The 25,251-nt window shown below is 39.1% G+C and overlaps 5 protein-coding genes across 8 annotated transcripts; 2 read left to right on the top strand and 3 right to left on the bottom strand.

The window, feature by feature from the left end:
* Nucleotides 1-304: 304 nt before the first annotated feature.
* On the top strand, nucleotides 305-3,985 carry RB195_008064 (uncharacterized protein; the record flags this gene model as incomplete). Of its 2 annotated transcripts, none has more annotated exons than XM_013443259.2 (6): nucleotides 305-385; nucleotides 697-873; nucleotides 1,031-1,150; nucleotides 2,007-2,195; nucleotides 3,358-3,738; nucleotides 3,836-3,985. In XM_013443259.2, 6 exons carry the CDS (start codon nucleotides 305-307, stop codon nucleotides 3,983-3,985), a joined length of 1,098 nt encoding a protein of 365 aa, XP_013298713.2. The 2 variants fall into 2 exon arrangements, with proteins under 2 accessions (XP_013298713.2, XP_064038794.1); XM_064182053.1 differs by having other exon boundaries at nucleotides 541-873.
* An 875-nt stretch (nucleotides 3,986-4,860) lies between these two features.
* On the bottom strand, nucleotides 4,861-7,321 carry RB195_008063 (uncharacterized protein; the record flags this gene model as incomplete). Its single annotated transcript, XM_064182052.1, has 6 exons — nucleotides 4,861-4,921; nucleotides 6,204-6,271; nucleotides 6,423-6,429; nucleotides 6,713-6,822; nucleotides 6,946-6,984; nucleotides 7,220-7,321. The coding sequence occupies 6 exons, from the start codon at nucleotides 7,319-7,321 to the stop codon at nucleotides 4,861-4,863; spliced, it is 387 nt and encodes a 128-aa protein (XP_064038793.1).
* Nucleotides 7,322-8,210: 889 nt separating this feature from the next.
* On the top strand, nucleotides 8,211-12,375 carry RB195_008062 (uncharacterized protein; the record flags this gene model as incomplete). The annotated part of the gene is made up of 6 exons (XM_064182051.1): nucleotides 8,211-8,290; nucleotides 11,269-11,316; nucleotides 11,394-11,474; nucleotides 11,900-12,022; nucleotides 12,101-12,185; nucleotides 12,244-12,375. The coding sequence occupies 6 exons, from the start codon at nucleotides 8,211-8,213 to the stop codon at nucleotides 12,373-12,375; spliced, it is 549 nt and encodes a 182-aa protein (XP_064038792.1).
* A 358-nt stretch (nucleotides 12,376-12,733) lies between these two features.
* Nucleotides 12,734-21,116, bottom strand: RB195_008061 (uncharacterized protein; the record flags this gene model as incomplete). 2 transcript variants are annotated; one of them, XM_064182049.1, is made up of 14 exons in its annotated part: nucleotides 12,734-12,901; nucleotides 13,804-13,937; nucleotides 13,998-14,129; nucleotides 15,034-15,148; nucleotides 15,206-15,337; nucleotides 15,425-15,511; nucleotides 15,573-15,672; nucleotides 15,745-15,826; nucleotides 15,885-15,990; nucleotides 16,081-16,150; nucleotides 16,729-16,844; nucleotides 17,271-17,406; nucleotides 17,649-17,705; nucleotides 21,058-21,116. In XM_064182049.1, 14 exons carry the CDS (start codon nucleotides 21,114-21,116, stop codon nucleotides 12,734-12,736), a joined length of 1,494 nt encoding a protein of 497 aa, XP_064038790.1. The 2 variants fall into 2 exon arrangements, with proteins under 2 accessions (XP_064038790.1, XP_064038791.1); XM_064182050.1 differs by lacking the exon at nucleotides 17,649-17,705.
* A 341-nt stretch (nucleotides 21,117-21,457) lies between these two features.
* RB195_008060 (uncharacterized protein) lies at nucleotides 21,458-25,251 on the bottom strand (the record flags this gene model as incomplete). Of its 2 annotated transcripts, XM_064182047.1 has the most annotated exons (8): nucleotides 21,458-21,536; nucleotides 21,601-21,676; nucleotides 21,771-21,914; nucleotides 22,010-22,170; nucleotides 24,073-24,179; nucleotides 24,258-24,335; nucleotides 24,468-24,503; nucleotides 25,156-25,251. In XM_064182047.1, 8 exons carry the CDS (start codon nucleotides 25,249-25,251, stop codon nucleotides 21,458-21,460), a joined length of 777 nt encoding a protein of 258 aa, XP_064038788.1. The 2 variants fall into 2 exon arrangements, with proteins under 2 accessions (XP_064038788.1, XP_064038789.1); XM_064182046.1 differs by lacking the exons at nucleotides 24,468-24,503; nucleotides 25,156-25,251 and having other exon boundaries at nucleotides 24,258-24,326.

Genomic DNA, 25,251 nt, shown 5'->3' with positions numbered 1-25,251 from the left:
TTAGGAAACATTTCTTTTCATTTATTTTCTGTAATTTCCTCTCCCTTATTATCGTTTTTCGTCCCCTCCGTAACAGGACTTTCCACTTCTTATTCAGATATAGTTATATTACTAGCATGGAAATGTTTTTTTTTCGCAATTCCATGGCGATCAACAATTGTTCGAATCGTATAAACATTTTCAGTGCTTCGAAATCGCTTTCAATGTGAACACCCTGTGTTTTGACAACTCCTTCACCATCAATGTATTTACTTTTCAGAGGAATTACTTTCGGACTCAAAAAAAAATACGGAAAACAAAGCATATGGCCACTCGCGAGACGACGACACTTCGACGAGATTTTGACATCGATCCGAGCGAACCATCTTCGTCTAGACGAAAGGAGGTTAGTGTGTACGTACATGTCCAATCACCAACACTTCTCACATCCTCGACCGAGCTCGAAAACGATGTGCAGCTAAGACGGGGTAAGGGAGGAAGGAGGGTGGGGAAGGTGAAACGGGGGAGAAGCAAGTGTAGGTTGCAGTGTTTTCGCGGCAGGTTTTGGCACCCGAAAACGAGAACCCAAACATCGATTGCGCAACAGGAAACCTATTGCTTGGTGATCCCCTTGACGACAAATCAAGCACCACAAAGCGTGAACTCCCCATAGAATGTCCAAACGAACCAGGGGATCATTTCAATTGTGAATTTCAGGAACACGAGTTCCCATGGGTTCGGCTGCCAAACGAACTGCAAGTGAAAGTGCTGAAGAATCTACAACGCCGAGATCTACGCCGTTGTCGATCAGTGAATAAACAAATGTCGGAAATCATTCGAAATAACGAACGATCAATGAAACGAAGGCGATTGGATCTTGTCAGAATTGAGCGGGTGCGTTTTTTTTTTTTTTTTTGAAAAGATCACGCTTATAATAACTACTATTATAACTACTATTTATTAAGAGATTAAATTACTCGCCAGATTCCAGAAAAAAAACAATATTTTTGGAATAAAAAAGAAGAAAGGTGAAATAAGTCATTTTCTTCAGATCGGACAAGGTAGAATGCAACTGTCGATGAGATGTGACGAAGAGGCTGTGAATCGCAAATGGGTTGCATGTCAAAAGAGACGAAAAAGGCATCCAACAGATTTAGCAATGGATATCAAGGTTGGATTACCGGATTTTATTGTTTTTCGTCGCATTACCTATTTTTCTGCGTTCTCTTCCAGAAAACACTTAACCTAGCCCGTAAACGTTTGCTTCTGTGTATGTAGAAGAGAATTTGTTATACATAGGACACGTTCTCTGACAATTATTTACCATCTCGAAATGAACTTTAATGGTAAATAAAGGAAGAAGTCCCTGGAAATGCCTCAGTAATTGAATAATTGAAATGATTAATAATTCACCTCATAGTTGAAAATGCTTTCAGGGAACTATCTTGATAGGCCAGTTTTCTGCCAGATATGGGATCGGATTCAACCAATTTTTCCTGCTATCCAATTTTTAGACCATTCTCCTACAAGCCATAAAATTTTCTTTTCCTATAGGCTTTTTTATGGGAAAATTCTTAAAAGATTGCTTAATTAAAATCTAAATAATCTTTAACCTTTCTTTTAAAGTTATTAACTACAGAATTATTGCAATTTGCAAGTTTTGAGTGCAATTTCCTATGCGAAAAGGACAATCACAACGTTTTTGAAACTTTTTACGATTATCACCATGGTACTTGATTCAAAAACTGCGTTACATCATCGTCTCGATTGCACTCGGTTGACAAAAGTTTGCCAGAAATTTCTACAAAAAAAATCACTACTTTTTTTGTCAATCTCAATCATGGCAATAGGAAGTTCCACCAGCATCGAAGATGCGGTTTCCTAGAACGATCCACAGGTTTATCCAGTTTTGAACCGTTTCATGACCACTTTTTCAAAGCGATTATTCTGGAACTGAAACCTGTGTTGTGGCTGTTTACATGATTCTGAGAAATTTTCCTGGTTTATTTATTAGGAAAAAATTACAGAAGGCGTTCGTTAACTACTATCACATCGATGTGACTGCGGCAGCACCCGTCGATGCACTCGGTTTTCTCGGCCCACATCCACTCATCGCATCCGAGCCAAACTCCTCTTCCGAATTGCCGACAGCGATCGTGGATCGTTTGGCGGAAGTTGCCACAGGCAGTGAAATCGATCGACTGCGCATCAACGAGGTTAGCGAAAAAATTCCTTGGGAAAATATGTTAACCGCCTCCTCCTGAGGATAACCAATGCTATCCTGTCTCTCTCCACAACTCTCGTCTCAGTAGATTGAATTAATTCCTGCACTGAATAATATTGGAATTGAAAAATGTTCCCAAAAAAATGGAAATGTAAAAAAATAAAATAATGACAAATAAAAAGTAAAAGAACCGTATTTCCTTGAAAAAAGTTTGGATTTCTAGGAGTCGAACATTTTTAGTTCTCGTATTTATTTGCGTTGAAAACTCACTGACACTGACGCTCACTGTCTAATTGAATATGAAATCTATGAAATTTTCTAGAAATTCATTCCTATGCAAATAGGAATTACATAGTGTATTTAAGCCGGGAATATCAGAAAAATATTCGCATTCCTTTATCTTCCTAATAGCGATAGACATCTGTTGTCTTTGGGCGCAACATTAACTTTGTGACGTAAATGTCTAATTTTAGCCCCGAAATAAATTTCTAGGTTCTAGGAGCAACTTCTAGGTGTCCTAATCAGAATATCCTACAGATTGAGATTTTTGAGCAAAAGTCCAGTAAGGTCAGCAGTTTATCTGAGTGCACCTGCCCAAAATTATTCAATGTTTGATGAATGCTATATCTGCTAATTAAGGCTTAGGTCAATAAAACGCTGACAAGAAAAACGTTAGATCCTTTTGATAAATACATGTAGTTGAATAGTAGAAGTCGGATATGAACTCACACAAGTATATGAATGTTTTCTCTTTGGGAACATCTCCCTCCTACTACCTAATATTGCTGCGTATAACTTAATTTCGAATAAAAAAACTGCTTGAATCCTTCAAATCTTTGGTTCTGTTTTGCAAATTAAGTTCCAACGTTTTGTTCAGGGGAAATGAACCATTTCTTTCCGAAAATTAGCAGAACTTCTCTGAATTCCAAGCGGCAACATTGTCAACAGCAATTGTGTCCATCCGGCTGACCGCAACGCGTTCGCCGCCGCGCTCCTACATACTCGCTTTCTTTGACGGGCATTGTGAATTCTTTCTGTCCTTCTGGGTGAAAAGCGGATCATGCTGACCCTGATAGAATATTCAGCACTGACTATACATATGATAGGTGATTCCTTCTGTAACTACTTCTGACTGTAATAATTTTCCTATTCAGATGGAGCTCTCGGATGCCGCTCTGCGACAAATCGCCAATTGCCTTCGCAGCACCGAATGTCGTGTTCGTCTTCTTTCCTTCGAATTGACCTCATTCTCCTCGGTTACCCCCAACGAACTGCTACGGTTCGTTCTTGATGTTGCCCCAACGGATCTGGTGTTTCGAATGGTTCGCGGATGTACACAGGAACATTTCGGCCGAGAAATGTGTCGTTTCATCGTTACGAGGCGATTCTTCAGCGTTTCCGAACTCGTTGACGCTCAAAGCAATGACGTTCCTCTCTCGATAGATGACGTTCTACTCAACGAGCTCTCTGCATCCACATTTCAAATGGGGGCTTCGAATGCGATTACTGTAGATGGATTACGGTCACTTGTCAAGGTGTGTATGTGTTGGTTTTTCTTTTCGCTTCTCTCATTCTCCTGTTAGATTGCATTCGCAATGATTTTTGTTCACATGCGCTGTTCTCGTTTTGTAGGCGTTTGCGAATGGAACAAAAACGTTGGTGGCAGGCAGTATCAAGACGAGTTTCCCTCTCAAGAGAATTGCTTTCCCATTTTCGGGAAAAGCAAAAGTACAAATAGAAAACGAGAAGATTATCAATATTTCGTCGATTGCAGCTACCTAAGTTTACCTTAGTATAGCCGAATCTATGGACTAATTAATATTGTACATATTGTTTAATATTGTTAATGAAAGGATAGATGTATGTATTATAGATGAATAAAAGATATTTTGTCAATTTTTACAGTTCTATTTGTGCTGTAACGTCACGGAATTCGCTAAGAGACGAAATGGTGCTTTGTCGTGCCGTCGTTATCTGCACGTCCCATCGACATTTAGCATCCTCGGCATTAATTCGCATATCTACGTACGTATATAAATGACATTTTCTGGCATAACAAATCCTCGTTTACGTCCTAAATTCCATCGTGCGCAGAGACATCGAATCTGCTAACGTAAATAGGATAAGCCTTCATCATCCGATCCGGGAAGGAGGAGAAGGAACGCAACGGAACGGTACCAATAATTCTGAAACGGTTAGAAGTCTCTGATTCACCGAGAGTATTGAACCAACTAAGATTCTCTGAATATGCATCTAAAAGTGCTCGAATCGTCAGAGGAATCAGAAAAATTTTTGAAAAACGCTAAGTTGATGCTTATTTAGATGTTAATTTTATTTATTTATTCACATACACGAATAATGTACCACAAAAAAAGAAGGCATATCTATCTAAGTCAGAATATTTAAGAAAAAATCAGCAAAATTCATTGCCAGTGGATACTGGCGCAGTACTTTTCGTGACGGGACTATTCCATGTTAATATGCATATATGAACAATACTAAAATAAACAATAACATTATTATCATTATTAAATTCGTGTGAATAGTTAGCAAATCATATGAAGTGTTGATTAATTCCTGATTCCAAATTAGACTTGACATATAAGAAAAAATGGAGCGATTGAAAACATTTCTAGTTTCTTGCTTGTGTTTTTATCTCACATTAGCAACGAAGTTCGTTTGTTGAACGTTCGAGAAATCAACTTTTGACGGAGTTTCCTGGAACGCTATCCTCTCATGTCCACAAAAGAGCAAGAACTATGTTTGTTTGACGTGAAGAGTTGCCCTGATCGGATCTGGTCGAATTTTTTTTTCTTTCAAAAATAAAATCAGAACACAATAATCATTCTTAGAATGTCTCAAAGAGTTTCGAATAAAAGAGGAGTATGAAATGGTTGTGGAGGATTTCATCTCTCAAATAGAGAAATTTCATGTTAATCTACACAATGTAAGTAAAATGAGGTGAATTGTATTAAGCTGATATTATTAATAGAAAGAAATAATTATTAATAGAATTAGTGGAGTAATTGTTTGTTACGGAAATGGTGCGATTTTGTTCAAAATGATCACAACTCTCTCTCAACAAATTAAACCTCTAAGCAACATAACTGACATACATAAATACAATTCTGGCTTCCATAGAACGAATGTGATTTTGAATTCGCCAAGCAGTGATTTTCTGGCTTTTTCTTCCAAATGACGAGAGTTGGCTGTATTTTTTTCGGATGAAGCAGTGCTGGTAACAACACCAACTTGTTTCTCAGCCTCCCGTGCTGGATCTCAAATTGAAGAGAGTTGGCTTCCGGACTCATTGGTTCATGGATATGGCAACGCGATCAGCACTTGGCCGTATTGCGGGCTTCAAATCACTAAAATTCCACGCAACGAGCGCTTAAACCTTGAAAGAAGGAATCAGACAACTACATAAGGTATTTATTCCTGAGAGGAATTGAAACCTTTTCCTTTCCTAGAACTCCTGTCGCATAATTCTGTCTATGTTTTCTTTTAATGTGCCGACGAGGCTCATAGATGGAACTTTTGTTAGCTTAACGTTTCGATTTTTTCGCTCCAATTTTTTTTCAGAATTAAGACATCTGCACGCGGCGAAAAAGCCGTAACGTCAGGCTTACGAAGGTTTTCGGGTTTTGGTTTTGCCGGGAATTTTTGTATAATTCAATTGAATTTGCATTCATTCCTTATATGTACTTCCATTTAAGATGCCTATGTACCTGTCTATTTTTGCTTTGCCGTCGCAAATGAGGGGAAAACACCTAACACTATATTCAAAGTAATAGATCTAATAATTAAATAAATAAACAAATAATACAAATAACAATAATAAATAATGACAAATATATTTGACGTACATCAACATTGAATATATCTATATATCTCATTTAATTACTAACGATCCTGCTATTTGTGTTCCTTATTGTTAGTTGAGAAATTCATTTTTATTCATTTTTTAGTTTCATTTTTATTCACAGAAGTACAAAATTACCTTGTTTTCCAGCTACAGCCATGGTTTGGTTGGGTCTCGTGAGAAATCAACCAGATCGGAGTCTGCTCCTAGATTCCCTTCCATGAACTTTTGTTTTGGATAAATATCATATAACTAATAACTAAAGACATTTAAAAAAACAACTTAGAAAAAAAGAATATAAAAATGTAAACTATAACTAAAGCGGTAAAAAAATACAACTAACAACAAATAACTAACTAAGCGGCTTAAATGTGATCACCGGAGCAAACAAAAATTCCCATATGGGAATTAACGTCTTGAAGAAGTGGATGGATTGACGTTAGCCTGAAGACGACATGGGATTAATGTCATTAAGTCAATTGGACATCCGGGAATGAATAAGAGGGCGAGAAGTGATGGCAGATGCTATTGGCAAAAAAAATGTCAAGAAGCTAGTTAACATACTTTTGCTGAAAAAGATCTGGCCCAGCTACGAATTTGAATAGTTCTAATTACTGATCAATCGATTAATCTTAGAATAATGGCACTAAGGGTGAAGAAAGTTCTCTAGGAAACGGCCAACACTTCTTCTGATGCCAACTTCGTTGAAGAGAATAACTCCAGTCTCATTGAAGCACATTTTCTCCACATTTCTTTCCTTAACATTCAATATATCCTTAATTTTCACAACAATAAAAAAAATCCAACAGAACAATCAATCTGATTAATTAATTGTGTGATTGATTAACTTTCTAAGGCAGGAAACTCCTCTAACACTAACCTTGTAACCCTTTAAAGCGGTATACTCGTCCAGTTCCAACTACAAAATACTTGGGTAGGAAACTCGTCCAGTTCCAACTGTGACTTACTGAGGTGGGAAATTCGTCCAATTTCAACTGTCACCTTCTAAAGCAGGAAACTCATCCAGCTCAAACTGTGACTTACTGAGGTGGGAAATTCGTCCAACTTCAATTGTAACCTTCTAGAGCAGGAAACTCGTCCTATTCCAATTGTGACTTGTTGAGCTGGGAAATTCGTCCAATTTCAACTGTAACCTTCTTAGGCAGGAAACACGTCCTATTCCAACTGTGACTTGCTGAGCTGGGAAATTCGTCCAATTTCAATTCACTCTTTTGAAATAGCATCAACATATTCATCAAGAAAAAACATATGGGTACTTTATGAATCGACCAGAACTTTGCTGTTGTCTGTCATGTAGCCGACACCCGAGTGCAGGTGGCATAAAAGCGAAATAAACTAAACAGCCACATGGCGGCAGATAGTATCTCGAATGTAGCGTTGATCGAAGCTGCCGATTATAATCTACGAGGCGGGAAAATCAGCGCAACGCGAAGAGCCGCGCCAAATTGCTCGGGTTACGCAGGGTCGGCGGCGTGTTCATCTGACGGTAAAAATATCACAGTAGTGGTAATTTTGTCAGAATTTTTTTCGGTGGACAAGAAGAATCGGTCCAGAAAGTCAGTGCTTGCTGGTTGGTTGGACCGAAGATGTTTGGAATTAATAGGACGTAATATTTTACTATATGTGCGAGGAAATAAAGGACACGATGTTGCTCAATTCCCTGAAAAAAATGAAATCATTGGCCTTATCCTACACTATTTATCGACGATTTATTTAACGGAAAATTTTTGACCTTGAATCGGGATTGAAGCATTGAAAACAAAACGCAGGCGTAGTGGTAACCTTCCGTCACTGCGCCAATTGCACCCGTTTAAAATCTCATGCACTGGTAACAAAAACAAGAAGATAAGCAATCAAATAGAATACAATTTTATGAGGATCAGAGACCATTCCATGTGACCGCCAATCCTCCTAGAAAATACGGTGAAATCGGCTTTTTTCCTCATTAGGAAGTCTATGATAAACAAATTGGTCTAGGTTTATGTGACGTTGAGCAGGAATAACTCAGTCCTAGTTCACTTCCAAACAAGTTTGAATAATAAAACATCCTCCGCGCGCGGAACGCTCATTTACGATGAGGGCGGCCTTGTGTACCTCTCCGTGTCGTCATCTCGTCCGATTTCTATGCCGAGTCACCACCGACATCGCAACGTATTGCGACTTTTTCTTCTTGTTACTGTTCATGTTCTATTGGGCGCTACAGAGTGAGTCCTATTCAGTTAGAATTCTTTTAATTATTCTATAAAATTTCCTTTTTGTAGATACTTTTATATACTGTTTATACTACTTTGCAGTTTATTTTGTATTTTTTGTAAATTTTGTGTTCCAGTAGTCTTAGGAAAGTCTAAACGAAGTCTTTCCTTAGCATCTATCGTTTGATTCACTCTAATGACCTCTTATTTAAACCTCCAGATCTTAGCCTGTAAAAATATAAAGCCCTGTCTTTTTATTTTGAAGGTTGCTGCTAAGGAAGTTCTACAAACAATTAAAAGATTAAAATAAGTCAATGTGTCTTTTTGCTAAGGAACATTTCTCGATGAGAAAAAAAAAAGTTCATCTATTTGAAGAAAAGGGCTGCGGAACTACGTTTCGTGATGTGGTATACATCTCAAATCCCATGCTCTTCCTCGATTGTAACTATGAATGTATTAGGCTAGACTTATACGAAAATATTGGTGGATTTTATACAAATGAAATTCAGGATTCTATACCATGAATTCCACTAGAATTAGTTTGAGAAAAGAATGTACATGCTGTACCTGGCGTCAGTTTAACTGTTGTCTTGCTTTAAAATATTCTTAGAATATTCAAGTAATCAATAATTATTACGAATAATTCCTAGAATATTCTCCTTGATGAACAAGTTGTAGTTGGTTCAGGCAGGATCCTGGCCAACTGTTTTCTTGGTTGGTTTTTGCATCATAATGTGAGATGGAAGTTATGAGAGAAAAAAAAAACTTGTCGTCCACCAAATACCCTTTTTCACTGACTTGATTTTGTTGCAATTAAAATTCCTCTCATCTGTCCACCCCACCAAACCGCGGCTGCGTAGATGATGCTGTGTCGAGTACGCCACCGCAATTCTTCGAAAACTCGTCCAAAAGAGTCTTCGCCCAAATATTTCCCACTTTCAGCGATAAGAATCTTAAGATAAGAAAAGAAAGATAAATCTTTAAGAAAGAAAAGAAGGACATGTTTTTCTGAAGAGAGGAAATAAACTATGCTTCTTTAATTGAAGACTTTTTGTCAGACGGAAACTTGTCAACTTTCAAAAGCTCGCAAATCTTCTTAGCTGCCGTTAAACTCAATAAATCTTTGAAAGAATTCATTTCTAGAGAGGAGAAATTGAAAGACAGCATAGTATCCAGGAAAAATGTGTTAATCAGCTATATGTATACCTAGCCAGATGTATGATTTCGTGAACACGGTAAATCTTCATATGCAAAATTGTTATGTTCACAGAAAATCGCCAGTCTTGTATAATGATGTCTGTTCTGATGCGTGTGATCAAAGAAATACGAAGACAGGTTTCGCTGAACCAGTCCTACTTTAATTTATACCATTGGATTTTCGCTGGTGACGTTGATGCAAAAACGGTGTTGTTATGTGAGTTTGATGACGGGTCCGTAGATAGATTGGAGCTTATTTTTTTTTTCGTTTGCTATCGAATTTCCACAGCTTGATACGATTATAGTGAAGGAATGCTGATCTGCTTCTTCCAAGGTTATCCAAGGTCAAATCAGGTGAAATTGCCTATGACTGCTAAAGCAAACTGATTACAGTAGCATTGTGATTTTTTGACAAATTGGAATTTATTTCTATGAAAGTGGAACGAATAGAAAAGTGGCTGCATACATATAGTCGAAGGAAGTGATAGTACGGTAGGTTTTGTTGACGTCATTCGTAATTGCAACCATAACAATACGTAGGATGAAATGCACATATTCGGCACCGGAAATGTTCAACCGCTTGTACGCGACGCCTCTGCAACAACGTGTACTCTTTCTGTGCCTGAAACGCATGCACCCTCTCTCTAACTTGACTGAATCGAACGCACATCGTGTTACAGGCGCGTCCAAACGACATGGAGCTCGGAGCAATTGACTGAGCGCTCGAACTAGGCGACTGCGTTCGAAGAGGCGAGGTAGAGCTAGCGGTTCGGAAAGAGGTGGGAAAAATCCGCAAACTGCAGCAATGAATGGTGCCAACAAGGGTCCCCCTCATTTCCAATTGTCGCACTCCACCGCACCCGCTTCGATAGCAGCCGTTTACGCAACTGCACCGTGCTTCATGACGTATTGACCGATATATAGTTGGGTCAAAACGACATGAAACACGGACCGTTGCGCAAGCGGCCGCGCTCGGCAGCGCTGCGGTGGAGACAGCGATTGGAATCGAGGTGGGACCATTGCTAACTGCAGAGGTGAGTGGCGGTAGCATGGATCCTTACACGATCCCAACCGCTACGCTCCACCGCTCCGCTTTGAGCGCAGCCGCTTGCGCAAATGTCCGTGTTTCATGTCGTTTTGACCCGACTATATATGACCTTGTGGTGCACTCATTTCTCTAGCACAGTACCTCTTCGCTGGTTAATATACAAAATAGAAGGTCTATCCGCACTCCTGCTTTGCTTTCGTAATTAATCCAGAAATCTGTTTCTTCTCTGTGTGTTTCCTTGAAGAATTTGTAAATTTATCGGCTATTGGTGATGATTTTAGGGAAAAGTACCACTTTCACACAATATTTCTTGTTGAAATCGTAAACGCAACCGTACATATAGTACGGTCGAAACGACATGAAGCACTTTGTAGTTGCGTAAAGAGCTGCGCTCGGAGCGGCGTGGTAGAGAAAGCTGTTGAAAACCGGGTGGGACCACAAAGAACAGCAAGGGTGCCCCTAGAATGGTGTCAGGTGTGGTGTCAGCAAGGGCCCCTAGAATCCAATCGCCACGCTCCGCCGTACCGCTCCGATCACAACCGCCTACGCAACTGGACTGTGCTTCATGTTGCTTTAACCCTGCTATACCGACACAGACTGCAACGGTTAGTTCAGCGGCATAACACGAATTTCCAGCGGTAGAACATAATTCCTCGATGAGGATTGCAAATTTGGGTCTTTTCACCTTCATAAGTTGCAATTTGGCTATAGAGTTCTGTTCGAAATTTCTACTAGTATCTTTCAGAAATGTGTACTGCACCTATTATCGTGAAACCAATGAAATCACTTGCGGGTACGTTCTTTTTCATATACACAAGTTTCTTCTACAATACAATACAATACAATAGTTTCTTCTACATTGAACTTTAGAATAGTTACTTGTGCGACACACATTCCTCCACATGCCGATCTCGAGAAGGAGGGTTTAGACGTGAAACTTCCACGTGGTTGGTAAGTTTCTTATGGATTAGTGGATATATACGCAAACTTGTTGAAATCAATGAAAACACAGATCTGTCCGCCTAGCAAAAAGTGAGGAGCCGAAAGATTCTAGGGAAAAAACTCGTTAAAACAACAACTGAGCCTTGAGATCCAAATAGTATAGGCTGTGCATTATTGCGAATCACTCATAGGCGTAAATATAAATATGGGTTGACCGTAAACATATTTGGTAGTTACATATGTTTAATAATAATAACATATCTATAACGTCCTTCTTTTTCTACGACGTTATCTTGAGTTTTTTTTTTTTTGATATAGGAAGTGAAAACGATTCCCAAATGAAATATATGCTTGTTCTATGCTTTCTTTCCATTCTTTCCTTTCCCATCCTTCCCATTATTCAAAATTGTAATTTTTACAAATTTTGGTCATAGGTACCGGATCGGAATGCAAACGATACGCAACGATCATTCATGGTTCAATTTATATCGTCGAAGAGCAACAGGAAGTGGCTACTGGGATTTTTACACGAATATTCCTGAACGCAATTGCATAGGGTTAGACGATCACACTCAATTAACCCAATCCGAGATTTCTAGCCCCGAAAATCTAGTGATCGAAGCAGTTCTTTTCAGTGGATTCGGTATCCATGCTGGTAAAAATATACCAGGGGCAGTAACTTTGAAAGATCCTTCATGTTTCTCCAAATTGGCCGACCAGGTAATTTCAAGATTTCCTGATTGTACACGAATTTTCGAATAGTCCCAGCGGATTTCAGATTGAGAAGAAGTCCACAACGGAGAAATTTGACGTACACCAATGTCGAAATTGTATTTTTCACAGTTGTTGGCTAGGAACCCGTATATTGCCCGGTGCTCGACAGTACACAACTAATCTGAGAAGCTACTAAGTGGACAAAGGTTGTGGGACATGATCTACGTTTTCAAAAACGTTATGAGCACCTATTCTACATAACGTACTCCGCGCATTCAACTTTATTCGCTCATCTTCTCGAAGGTTTCAAACTAACAGAATGGTTCTTTTATTCTTCTTTCCATTTTTCTTTCTTTTTTTTTCTTTTTCTGCCTTATATTTGAGCATTCAAATGCTTTCAATGAATCTCTTAAGAGTATTTCGAATAATTTATCGACCACTATGATACAAGTTCCTCTCTGTGTCAAAATAATAAGATCCAGGGTGACGTCCTGAGAACTGATATGAACATGAAAAGAATGAGGTTAACCGGGTGCCTAGAAGAGTTTGAAGGTCTATTCTGGACGTACTCCTCCTCTCATTGTGACAAGTTCTTCGGCGCTTGTTGGATGTATAGCCACACAAGCATCAAATTGGGCTTTAGTGGCGCCCATAGTTACTGCTACAGCAAATCCTTGAAGCATTTCGTCGGCACCAGCTCCCAGGATATGCACACCGACAACCTAAAAAAAATCCTCTTTAGTAAAGAACTTAAGATAAAAATGAGCCGTAGATTTAAAAAAATAGCAAGAGAAGGAGTCTACTACAATACAGCAATATAGAATGGAAACGTCATATCTGTACCAACATTCATCATTCATACCCGAGAAATCCCAATAATTTCAATTTTTCTCGAATTTCTCGCGAACACTTTCTCTTTCACTTTCTACCGATACAAACAGGCCGGAAACTCCCCTCCTTATACCCAACAGAGATTCTGTACAACTAATAAAGCCGATGAAAGGAGTTGGAAGTAAAAATGGGTTATTATGGTAATGCTATGGCTCAAATAATGCTTAAAAGCAAGTGATGGGCAAGGTTTTATTTTTATGGGACTGAATATGAAAGATAGAAGTTGTAATCTGACAAAACAATATAATAAGGAATAGTTCAGGCGAATAAGGGTATTCAGAAAGAAAAAAAAAAGAGCAAAAGACGTCTTTCGGTCACATCCGTATATCACAATAATTCCAAACCCTGTATACAGTACAAAACGACATGAAGCAAGGTGCATACGCGTATTCCCTCGAGGCAGTGCGGTGGAGCGTAGCGGATAGGAGCGTACTGGGACCCTTGCTGGTACAACCCATCGTTGCAGTTTGCGATGGTCCCATGGTCATGTCGTTTCGACCCGACAATAGTAACGGAAGGAAAACGTGGTATGTGATGAAATGTTTAATCTCTGGGATCCAGAGTCTGAGAGAGAATCCAAACAACAGAATACAAGGCTTGAAGAAGGTGGACTACCCGTGTCTGGCGCTAGAAGTTCCCCATGCAAGAGTGTTACGTTGAAAGGACCAATTAATAAGAAATACACTATATACATTGGAAAAAAATGGGAAGACTCAAATCGAGCAATACCTACCCTCTCTTCTGGACCTGCGCAGATTAGTTTCATAATACAGGGCTCTTTATGTTTAGTGACAGCATGATACATCGGGTTGAATTTCGACTTATACAACATAATCTGATTTTTTCCGTATTTGTCTATGGCCTCTTCTAAAAAAAGAGTGTTATGTATAATCAAAACTAGGAACTAACGTTAAAGAAAGGGCAAACCTTCAGTTAGTCCAACAGTGCCGACAAGTGGATGACTGAACACAACGGTGGCAATGTTTTCATATGGGAGGAAGTTTGAAGATTCGTTGTTGAAAAGGCGGTGGGAGAGGCGCCGTCCCGCAGCAATCGCCACTAGAACGGATATCGATTTGAACTAATAAAAAATCAAATGCAGAAATAAAATTTAAAAAACATATATAAAACATCAAATATAGAATATCATCTGAATTTCCTTAATATATGTGACGACTGATGATGGTATGTGACGACTGGATACGTTTCTTAATGAAATTTCTTTTCCATAGTTCCATGACCACAACCTTCCACAACATAACATTTCGGAAGCATGTGCTTCCTGAGAAATCAACCGCTACTCTACCTTTACAGCCCCGAAAAACCCACAAAAAATTATCCTCTGCAAAGTACAGCGTTCCTTATTTACGACAGTATCACATCCGGTCAGTTTTGCGAGGTTTACAACGCAGCACTGTAATGCAAATTGAATGAAACTGCAAAAATCAAGTTATTGTTTTGAAAGGTACCTTATCTCATACATGTAATAAGCACCATAGCCATCTCGCTCCCTTTACACCTTCATCCATTCAGTTGACAAAATGTTCTTTTATTTTTATTTTTGAAAGCCCTTATGATTGTCAGGGGCGGGTGTGGCGCAGTCGGTTAGAGGTCCGTTGTAGCCACACGGTCGAGGGTTCGAAACCGCCCTAGCGCAAACCAAGCCTTTCATCCCTCCGGGGTCGATAAATTGGTACCAGACTTGTCTGGGAGGATAAAAACACTGACTTGATCATCGGCTGGCCCCCGCAAGTCATTGTATAGGCCAACACGCGTTCCAAAACCTCAACGATTATGAATTCCACTAAAACGCGTTGGCGCATCCCGAGTGGATTGATACGCCAGTGACTTTATCTTTTTATCTTTATGATTGTCAGAGTCATATGATAATGGTGTCTCAGGCGTTGTGGAGGTGAAATAGTGCCGATAATTACAAACTAATTCATCAGGACAACTAAAATACCTGGAGTAAGCAAAAACTTCCCAGCAGCATCACCAATGCACAGTATGTTCGGATTGGAGGTGTTCTGGTATTTGTCAACGATTACGTGACCGTTGGTGTCAGTTTTCACTCCAACCTTCAATAATGCATGACGACGTTAAGCTGTTCCATGAAAGCTGAGCTAACGACTCACCTTGTCAAGATTCAAACTGGCAGTATAAGGAGTTCGTCCAATTGCCCAAATCAGAACTTCTACTTCATCTATTACCCCTGTGTTAGTTGTTATTGTTAAAAGTCCGTCCGGACGTTTTTGCACACGTTGGACCTGAATAACTGGTGAGAAAAAAAGAAATAGGAAATCCAGGTGCTTTCACCAAAAAAAAAAACTACTAATCCACAGAAATGAAAATACCTGGGTCCTCTTGTGTATGTTTACTGGTCCCTTGTCCATCGCTTCCGTTAGCCCGGTGCTAAGGGTCTCGTCAAAAGTACGCAACACCTGTAAGAAGAGGAAATAACAAGATCTTTCAAAAGTGAGCTCGGTCTGAAAAGACTAAAACCTTGTCATATCTGATTAATAGATGGGAATCTGACCCAAGGTTAGCCAAGACACCTGCCAACTCAACGGCTATATATCCGGCACCGACAACAACAGATTTTCTGAATCACAGGAACATAAGAGTGAAACAATTTGCAAAAAAAAATCTACAAAATTTCTTCGACAGAACGAACTTCGGAAGCTTCTCGAGTTCGAAGAAACCATCACTATCAGTTCCGTACTCTGCTCCAGGGATGTCGGGCATCGTCGGAAAACCTGAGGGAGGTTGAATATCAACGAAATAATTCGGTGAAGGGGTAGAAAACTATTATACCCCCAACTGCAATAAGCGTATACTTTCCCTTGTACTTTTGTCCGTTCACCTCAACATTGCCATCATCAGCAAAGGCGCCTCGTCCTCGGATCAACTCAACTTTAGACTAAAATACAAAGCAGTTTACGAGGGAGAAACTGTAGCACAAAACTACTATACGAAAGAAACAGAAGTGAAAAAAAGGACTGTCACTAACATTATTAAGATTGCTCTCGTAAATACCATTAAGACGACGAACGTACTCATCTCTCGACTTCTTGATGACGCTGAAATACTAAAATCTAATTTGATTTCCTTTAAATTTATGAGGAAGTCTTCTAAGGTATTCGGTTAGCAGGAAGAAATTCGAAAATTTAGCAGAAAAACAAGAATAACAAAAGAAGTGTGAAAGGAATAATGAAATACTGCGTACGAGTTGAAAGCACGGTTAATCAAATAACGTCTAATATGAAACGAAATGGTGCGGGAAAATAAGGATAATATAGGGATCTACCCTATGATAAAGGTCAGATGATTGTAGACCCAACCAATCACTCTTTTTGTTCCCCTGATTATTGAGGTAGCCGAAAATGTGTGGTCACCAGGGCTGGTATGGTATTAGCTAAACATTGAATTCCGTTAACCAGTAACAAAAATAAGAAATGAGCTATGCTAGCTGCTGCCAGCTAGCTACTGCATTAATTCACTACTTTATAACATCTTATTATGTTTCCATCATTCTTTTGGGAGTAATCATGAAAACTTGTTCATAGCTAATGTGTCAAAAGGCAGACAACCACAGTCATACAAAAAAAAACTACGGACATCAAATCCAAAAACAATCTGAAGCACTACAAAACTAGACCTCCAGTCGAATTTATTGAGAGTGACGTCAAATCCATAGTCGGCATGATCACGAATGAATTCGGCGTGCATGGAGCAGTTGTACATGACCTTTTTTGGGACACATCCAACATTTACCTTAAAAAGTTATCATTTCAATAGTAGATACACACAAGATAACATAAATAAGGACAAAGGATAAAGTTTCAGGCGTTAATTAATCCGCTTGGGATGCGCCACCACGTTCACTTCAATTCAGAATCGTTTGAGGTTTATGAACGTGTAACTGGCCTATACAATGACTTGCGGTGGCTAGCGATATGTCAACTTTATCCTCCCAGACAAGTCTGGTACTAATTTATCGACTCTGGAGGGATGAAAGGCTTAGTGAGCACTTGGGCAGATTCGAACCTCCGATCGATCGTGCAGGAAACGGAACCTCTAACCGCTACACTACACCCGCCCCAAGGTAACATATCTAACCACGTCGATCAAATATCTATAACTAAACCACAAGACTACTGAAAACATCTATAAGTCTTGTAAGAATATTCTGCTACTTACACAGGTTCCACCTAGCCGACCTTCCTCAATTAATCCTACTGACACTCCGAACTCTCGAGCACGACGTGCCGACGCGATTCCTCCCGAACCTCCTCCGATAACGAGGTAGTCGAACTCGCGAACAGTAGCCATCTCTCTAGAACTTGTTTCAGTCTTTGAAATAATGTAAGAAGCATATTAGCTGAGTCAAATGAAAATAAAAAACCATAACGTAAACATGAATTCTGACACGAGACAAGGTTTCATACTTATGTAAAGGAAGCGTCAATTATCCCCGACACAGGTGAACTAAGCTGCTACTGAGCAAGTATTTGTGAAGTAACAGAGGAAAGCATAAAATGCGAACATGTGATCTTTTAATGAAGGTCTTACAGATACCTGCGACTTCTGCCAGTAGTCAACTTGGGTAGTGATAATTTCTGGCATATTTGCACACTGAATTTAAGGCACACGATTACGTACAATATAATACAAGCTGCAATCCAGTAACCATTAAAAACAAAAATGCCTCGCTAAAACAGAAATTTCTCGCTGTTTCTATTTTCTACCAAGGAATGCACAAGTAACCTAATAGCAGAACGCTAAACAGAAACTTCTTCTCTTCCTTCTCATCTATTTTCTTCTACTTCTTTCTTCTCGCAAGAACATAACATTACCGAAACCAATATGAAGTTGTCTTCGTGAAGGAAACAATGAAAATTGGGTATAAGTGGAACTGAGCTGCTATCATGTCTAAATGTGGGCTGAGACTAGCGATCACGTCAAACATTTGGAGGTCACGTAACGAAGGACAAATTATTGTCGAAGATCTCGCACATCAAAATAGTTCAACTCTATCGACGTATGAGCTGCGAAAAAAGATCTGGTCTGGAATGTAATTATACCTCAAGTGAAACAACTCTTTTTCTGGTACTATCACCCTGAATGAGATTGAGCATTCATATATCTTCTGGAGAATAAGTATTTCAAATATCTTAAACCCAACCTTCAGCAGGAAATAAAAGAAACTGAAATTCATAGTTTCAGAGAGATACATCATGCGAACGAGAAGAATGAAGCTAGTTTCTGCGGTAAAAAAAAGGTAACTGAACACTGCTTTCAATTATGTAAAAATATTCTTTTCAGGATGAAACCTCTCTACAACAAACTAGTCTGAGAATGACGAGAATATTACTTAGAAACGTTAAACCGTGAGGTACAAGACGAGATTCATAAGGAAATCAGATTAAATGTTATGGACGTAGAGACATCGCCAGTAACGGTGCCGCAGACAAACCAGTCAAAGCCAGTCTTACATTTCGGCAAAACACAGATGTGAGTATGAAATCACTAATAAAACGCCTTATGATATACTCTTAACATCTACAAAGAACCGGTTCCAAGAGTTTCACAAGAAAGTTTTCTTCATTTCTAAGCTTAACTCGAAACTCCTCGTAGGGTTAAATATAGTGGGTAAGACCATTCAACACTGTTCTAATCGACTTGTACTTTCGCACACAAAAAAAAAGTTCCTAGAGTCCAAAAACCGTTCTTAACTGTCAAATGAGTATTGCTGAGAAGTTATATGTTTGCCCACTTTCGGTTTCGTTGAAAATACTACATGATATGACTTAGATGTTCACTTTCAGTAAGCCCGTTTGGAGAGTTTGGTAAAGTTAAAGCTGTGGTTGTTCAAGCTTTATCTTTTTCTCTATTACTAGCTTTGGCCTACATGTCATACATCCTCGATGACTAATGCTTAGCTTATAAGGTCCCGACACACTCAGCTATTCACTTCCCGTGATGACTTGTCGACTCAAGAACTATCGCCTTCTCTCAAATAGTCAAATAACGAAGACATTTGACGATGAAGAATGGTCACTGCTCCTCTGGAAAGTTTTCCTGCGCGTCAAGATACAAGTGGATTAGAGCACCTGTGAGTGTACCTCCTTCCCGCAATTACACTAGACCTCTTTTCCCATGTCTAGGAAACACTATCTTCAACTTTTTTGGGCTGGTTTTTATCTCGTCAGGAACCATCTGCATCGTAAACTGTTCATTTAACCATACGCACCATCGCTGATCACATCGTTATGGCCCGGTATCCCGAAGAAACGACAGGTCACTAAAACACAGTACGGCCGCAGATTTTGCTTCGGCGGGCCGCCTTGGAGCTGACCGGCCTCAGCGCAGGCTTCTACTGCTTACTATTCGCAGTTGTGAGGACATGTGAAGTTTTGCACTTATCCCATTTTCTGTCGTTTCTTCAATGTCGTTCTTCTCAACAGTCTAGCTTCACTTTTGATACGCTGTTGCACCTTGTCAAAATTATTGCTACGTTGCTTATATTAAAGTGATGAGTTTCTTTTACAAACTCTCGTTCTTTTCTCTTCAAGTGTGCATTCCAGCTTCTGTCGTCTCTTCAGAGTCGTTCTTTACGTAAATGTGGCTTTACTTTTGGTACATTACCTTCTTTATTCAAGTTCACTGCTAAGTTGCTAACATGGAGAGGGCATGTTTCTTCTATAAACTCTTGTTTTTTTCTTTTCATGCTACAAATTTAGCCAGATTTAGTTCACCTTTGTCAATGAAATCTGCTATGTCATTCATGAGCTCTTTACAGGAATGATCCTAAACATTATTGAAAGTGAACTAGATTGAAGACAGCCGCGCGAGCAAGCACATCTCCGGATGGGATTCAACACGACGCACAAAACACACGCTGTGTCACAGCTCACTGAAGTAGTTTGATAGCAAAAAATGTCGCTCTGCCTCACTGTCATCGATATAAGAACGGCCCAAACACAGTTGAGACAATCATAGAAATGTTGGACAACCAATGCGTTGTGTAACAACTCTGTGGTTAAAATCCCGTTATTTGACAACAGCATAAGCATATGGTCCATCAGGATTGATACATTTTCACACAAGTTGTTCACGACTTTCGCGAACTAAGTGCGAAACATTGAATAAGACCATAGGCTGCGATAGGGAGAAGACGGACCCTCTTCAGGTGAAGGGGGTTTAGCTTATGGGTGCAGCTGGTGAAGATCCCTTCGCCAACCGTACAAAAATGAGAGGCGTTGGAGCACCAGGTTCGACAAAAGCATATATGGCGCGTAAGCAAATGCCCCGCAACGCAACACGTGATTCATGTCGTTTTGACCCGACTATAAATTCTTTGAAAGACTGTATTTGCTTTGCTAGGACGCTTTTTTCAAAATTAATATTAATTTTTAATTTGATTTACTTTAAATATACCCTTCAAATTAGTGGGAAGTGAATAACACACGATGAGTAGCCGAACAGGTTGAATACCCAGATCGTTTGGAAAAGATCGAAGTAGATGAAAGCCGAACTAAACACGGAAATCTAATGAACAGCGCTGGAACAGAAATTGGCATGCCGCGATAGGTCCAATTGTGCATTATGATTATTACTTGTTTTCAAATGCACCACTATTTTCTTTGTTTCGCTTAATTTGCATATTCAATTATTCCAATGGTGATTCGGTGCGCCCAGTCGTTTCCTCACCCAGGAGAAAATACGACAGGTCTCTTATTAGCCTACTACAGTCTTCGAAATCGTTTTTTACGATTAGGACATCGAACTCTACCTGAAAAATTGCAAGCAACAATAACTACTATCCGTTAAACACATCCTTGCGATGAAAAAAGATCATTCCCCAGCAGCGATAAATCCCAGAGGAGAACAAAACGAGTTGATTATTAATTTGTTAAGTAAGCACAGAAATGCTAGTCTAATACTACTCATCTGCAGCTCTTTCATTACTTTTGCAGAAACCCACCTCACAAAACTCCGAATCGTCCTAAACACTAGTTTAGGAGATTGTCGGATGCTCACCATTCAGCTCTTCTCAATGAAAATCGTTGTAGAAAAGAATAAGTATGTATGTCCAAAGACATCTTCAACATGGAAAATGCCAAAGCGTCATATAGTGTAAAAATGTGTACATAAATATGCTTCATTAATATGTATCACAGAAATCCAAACAATAACAGATCGACAATGAAAAACATGCCATGTTGGCGTCTTCAAGGAAGCTGGAACATCTAGGGACCAGTAGAATACAAAACCTGCTGTGAAATAAAAAAACAGCAGACGTTAAAACTTCTGCACCTACAACGGTTGTTCTGATCGAAGCAGGCAAATACATTTAAGAAATACCGAAAAAGTTCTGAAATCAATCAAAATATGATGAATCGCCCGATGAGCAGCATAATTCCGAAAATTCCCAAAGACACAGCCACTTTGAAGAAGGTAGACCTGAAATGTTCACTTACAGTTGAACGTCGCATAAATTTTTAATTTTACTACAGAGATAAAGAACCTCCTATTCAGCGCTTTTGCGTCTTCCCTGTACTTTTTGCTCAAACCGGATAAGTCGGAAGCCTTTGCCTCCAGAACTACAACATGGAGAAAATCGGACTGTTTCAATAAAATTATATAACAACAGTTCATGTAATTACTCATGAAATGATAACCACATTTTTTCCTTACTGTTGAGTGCTTCTCCTCTGTGAATGACATCTTCGATATTGCTGACCATGATACGAGCAACATCTTGTAATTCATTCGAAACAGCTGACATCGCATATCTGCTTCTATCCGCATATTTCTTCTTAGCTTGTTGGATGTATTGATCTACAAAAAGAAGAAAAGGAATTCATATTGCTAATAGTGTTTCGAATATATATATATATATATATATATATATATATACATATATATGTACTTACCAAATTCCAGAAAGTGGTAGGGACGCACGACTTGGTCAATCCTAGTAGCATTCTGGTTCAGAAATTCTTGTGCGACATCTTCAAGATAGGCAAAAGCGAGTTTTCGAGGGAATGAATGTTGACATAGACACAAGCAGCATATGGCGTCTTTGATAACGTAACTAAAAGCAATGACATTACATATTTATAGTGAAAAGATTTTGCGTAGTAAGCAAGATGGTTCAAAGTATTGCCAGTGGCAAGAAAAAAAAACTGTGAGTTTGTTGAATTTTCACATTGGACTGATTCTGCGAGAAGAAGACAGACAGACAAGATCAAAGGATATTCCATGTCGTAGAACAAGAAAGCATTCTTTTCGCAATTTTCAGAAATTTTCCACTCATCTTGAGCAAATACCACAGAAAAACTGAGTTGTCTGGATTCCTCACAACTTCAATCCTCGAGAAATGATGGATTCCCACTAAAGATGATGTAGCAAAACCCAATACTGTTAAAGATTCTGAGTGAGAACAGATAGGAATAAATCCTAACTTCATACTATTTTCACTTAGGGTGACCTACGAAGTAGCATTCGAAAAGTCCGAAACTCTGTTCAACAGATTAACCCATTACTAGCAGTACCATTATTTCCTGCTACATGCAGCCACCAAGCAAAGGTGTGTCATATTTTATAAAGAAGATGATGATGAGAAAAAAAAAAACTAATGCAAGGCCTAAGATGCCATAATTTCTAACCATTCACACAAACAATCAGCTACCATAGAATTCACGTTTTCCGTTCGTATATCCAATACCCGCCGATGAATTAAATATCTCATGCTTGAATACCTCAAGAAAAGAGATCCATAAATTACCAGTGACGTGCGCGGAGGTATGTGTAGCATTCTTAGGAAATGTTTCTAGCCTTGGTCAATGCCTCATTCTAGACGAGAAGAAGTACCAATTTGAATAAGAGCATGACGATAGATGACAGATAACAAGGCGAAATTTGTCGAGAGATGGTACAAATACAAATTTTTGAACATCACCATGCTCGGAATTTAGTCCTCAACTTCACAACAGACACGACAATTCGTGATCGGCACAACTCATGAATAATCTTCACCCAAAGACTCCGCACTGCAGCTAAGTTTCATCGACACAGAAAAAATTGGAAGGAACATTTAGTTCTCCCTGCATGCTTAGTGAACCACAAGGCAACTTTGAAACAACTCCTTTTGTAGCAAAGTGGTTTAAGCTGAATGGCGGAAAGAATACGATAGTGATGTCAGCCATTGCGCAGTACGGGCATGTGAAATAGTCTAAACTAATATCTTACGTTGTAGTCTAGCGTTGTTAACGCGGTAATCATTCATTGATTTGGCTGATAACCAATATGTATAGAACTTTCAGCGTTACTGAGACCATAACACCACAAACTGTGAATGGATGTACTTCATTACAAATTGTACGTTACTTAAAAATAACAGGGTACACATCTAATTCCATTGCACGATCTCACTTACTCTACTCTGAGACTTCATTAAATTAACGAAAGCAAAAGTCGAACTTTTTTAAAGCCGTCAAAATCAAAGGATCAAGAAAAAACGAAAAAAAAATCAATGCTTGCTCTCTCAATCCAACTCCTCCCCCGCGCATTGATTACCATCGATAATTTTCTCTAATTCTTAAAGAAATAGATACAAGTAATAAGTACAAGAAGTATGACGAGATGTGGCTATGTGAACTCTCAGAAGTGAAGTAATGTTATTTCGCTTTTTTTTTCTTCTTTTTTTTGTAACCAAAACATAGTCGAATGTGATTAGACTTTGATTGGTCGCAGACTCAAAAAAAAAACCCATTACTGGATTTTTCGTTCGTCTCCACTGTCATTAGGTTTTAGAAACGTCAAAAGAACCAAAAGAGGAATTTGACTTGCTCTTCGCTGAAAACGTTGGGAATTAGTTCTAATATAACCAACACTAACAAAATCTTATCGAAATAAGACAAATCAGATATCATAGGTATAAAAAGAAATAAACTATTCTGAAAAGCTGGAAAACTGGATTACTAGAAAAACGTACTGGAACATGTACGGTCCACTTTCGATTGACTGCATTTGTGGTGCATTGTGAAGTTTTTTGAAGAGCATTTTTGCTTGATTTGAATACTTCACGAGGTTTGTATCACCCTAAAGGGAAATAAGGACACAAATCATTATTTGAAACTGATTAGCGTCGCAAAATAAGCCGCATTCAATGGAACTTACATCACTGCCTTCAATTGAGGTAGCTAAAATTAGACCGTCTCGAACCCTTGCTATTAACGTGAGTTCCATGAACCGAGCCTGGAAAGGGTTAGTTCAATATAATATAATAAAATCAATGTCAATATAGTCCGTGTATGCTTGAAACTGTCAAAATAATTTGCCCACGGCACAAAAATGTAGTCAGGATCAATGTTGACCGTATCTACTGACGTAATACTTGATATGCAACGAATAAACTGGGCAATGCTGAAACACGTTGATTTCGTAGTGTTGGATTGCGTGGAGATTTGTGTAAAAGCGCGTAATGCAGACTCTTTGAATACATCGACGACGTGATTTTTCCCATCAATGGGACAGTATCTTCCTTTTTTCTCTGGGATTTTGTGGTATCTTCGATATGCTTCTTTTTTTCCTTGTTTTATTTGCCTTTGAAGGAAGGATGGCGAGACCATCCTGTTCACGGAAAAAAGAAATCTTGGAAGAATTGGTGATATCTCAGGTGCGGCGACCGTCACTGATGTGGATGGATATATGCCGTTCCTGGTGTATCTTTATATATCGTTCCTGTAAATGTAGTTGGGGAGGGGTTGGGGTAATAAGTAAAGTAAGTAAGTAAATAATTAAATCAATCGGGCCCTAAGGCCTAAGCATTAGTGTTAGAGAATCTATTGCATGTAAGCGAAAGTTACTAAGAGAAGAAATAAGTTAGAGAGTCGAAATATTAGGGCGCCGCTGATTGCTCCCCTCCCCCCTCTATCCCCAAGCTGTTTGAAAGTCCTGGGACCGGTGAAGGACAGAACTGCAGATATTCCATATTGTTGTAATCAGTCCTCTGATCTGTTTCTGAGTCTACTCCCTGAATGCTAACAGTAATGTCAAAACGACGTAATTAACGTACGCAATTGCGTACGCGGCTTCTCTTGAGGCGCTTGTGACGGCCACAACTCGGTTCCAACTGCTGCCTCCACCGTTTCGAGCGCGTACGCAAATGCAT

Source organism: Necator americanus, chromosome I (assembly GCF_031761385.1).
Source record: "Necator americanus strain Aroian chromosome I, whole genome shotgun sequence".
NCBI classification, from domain to species: Eukaryota; Metazoa; Nematoda; class Chromadorea; order Rhabditida; family Ancylostomatidae; genus Necator; species Necator americanus.
This window is presented reverse-complemented; position numbering and strand designations above follow the sequence as displayed.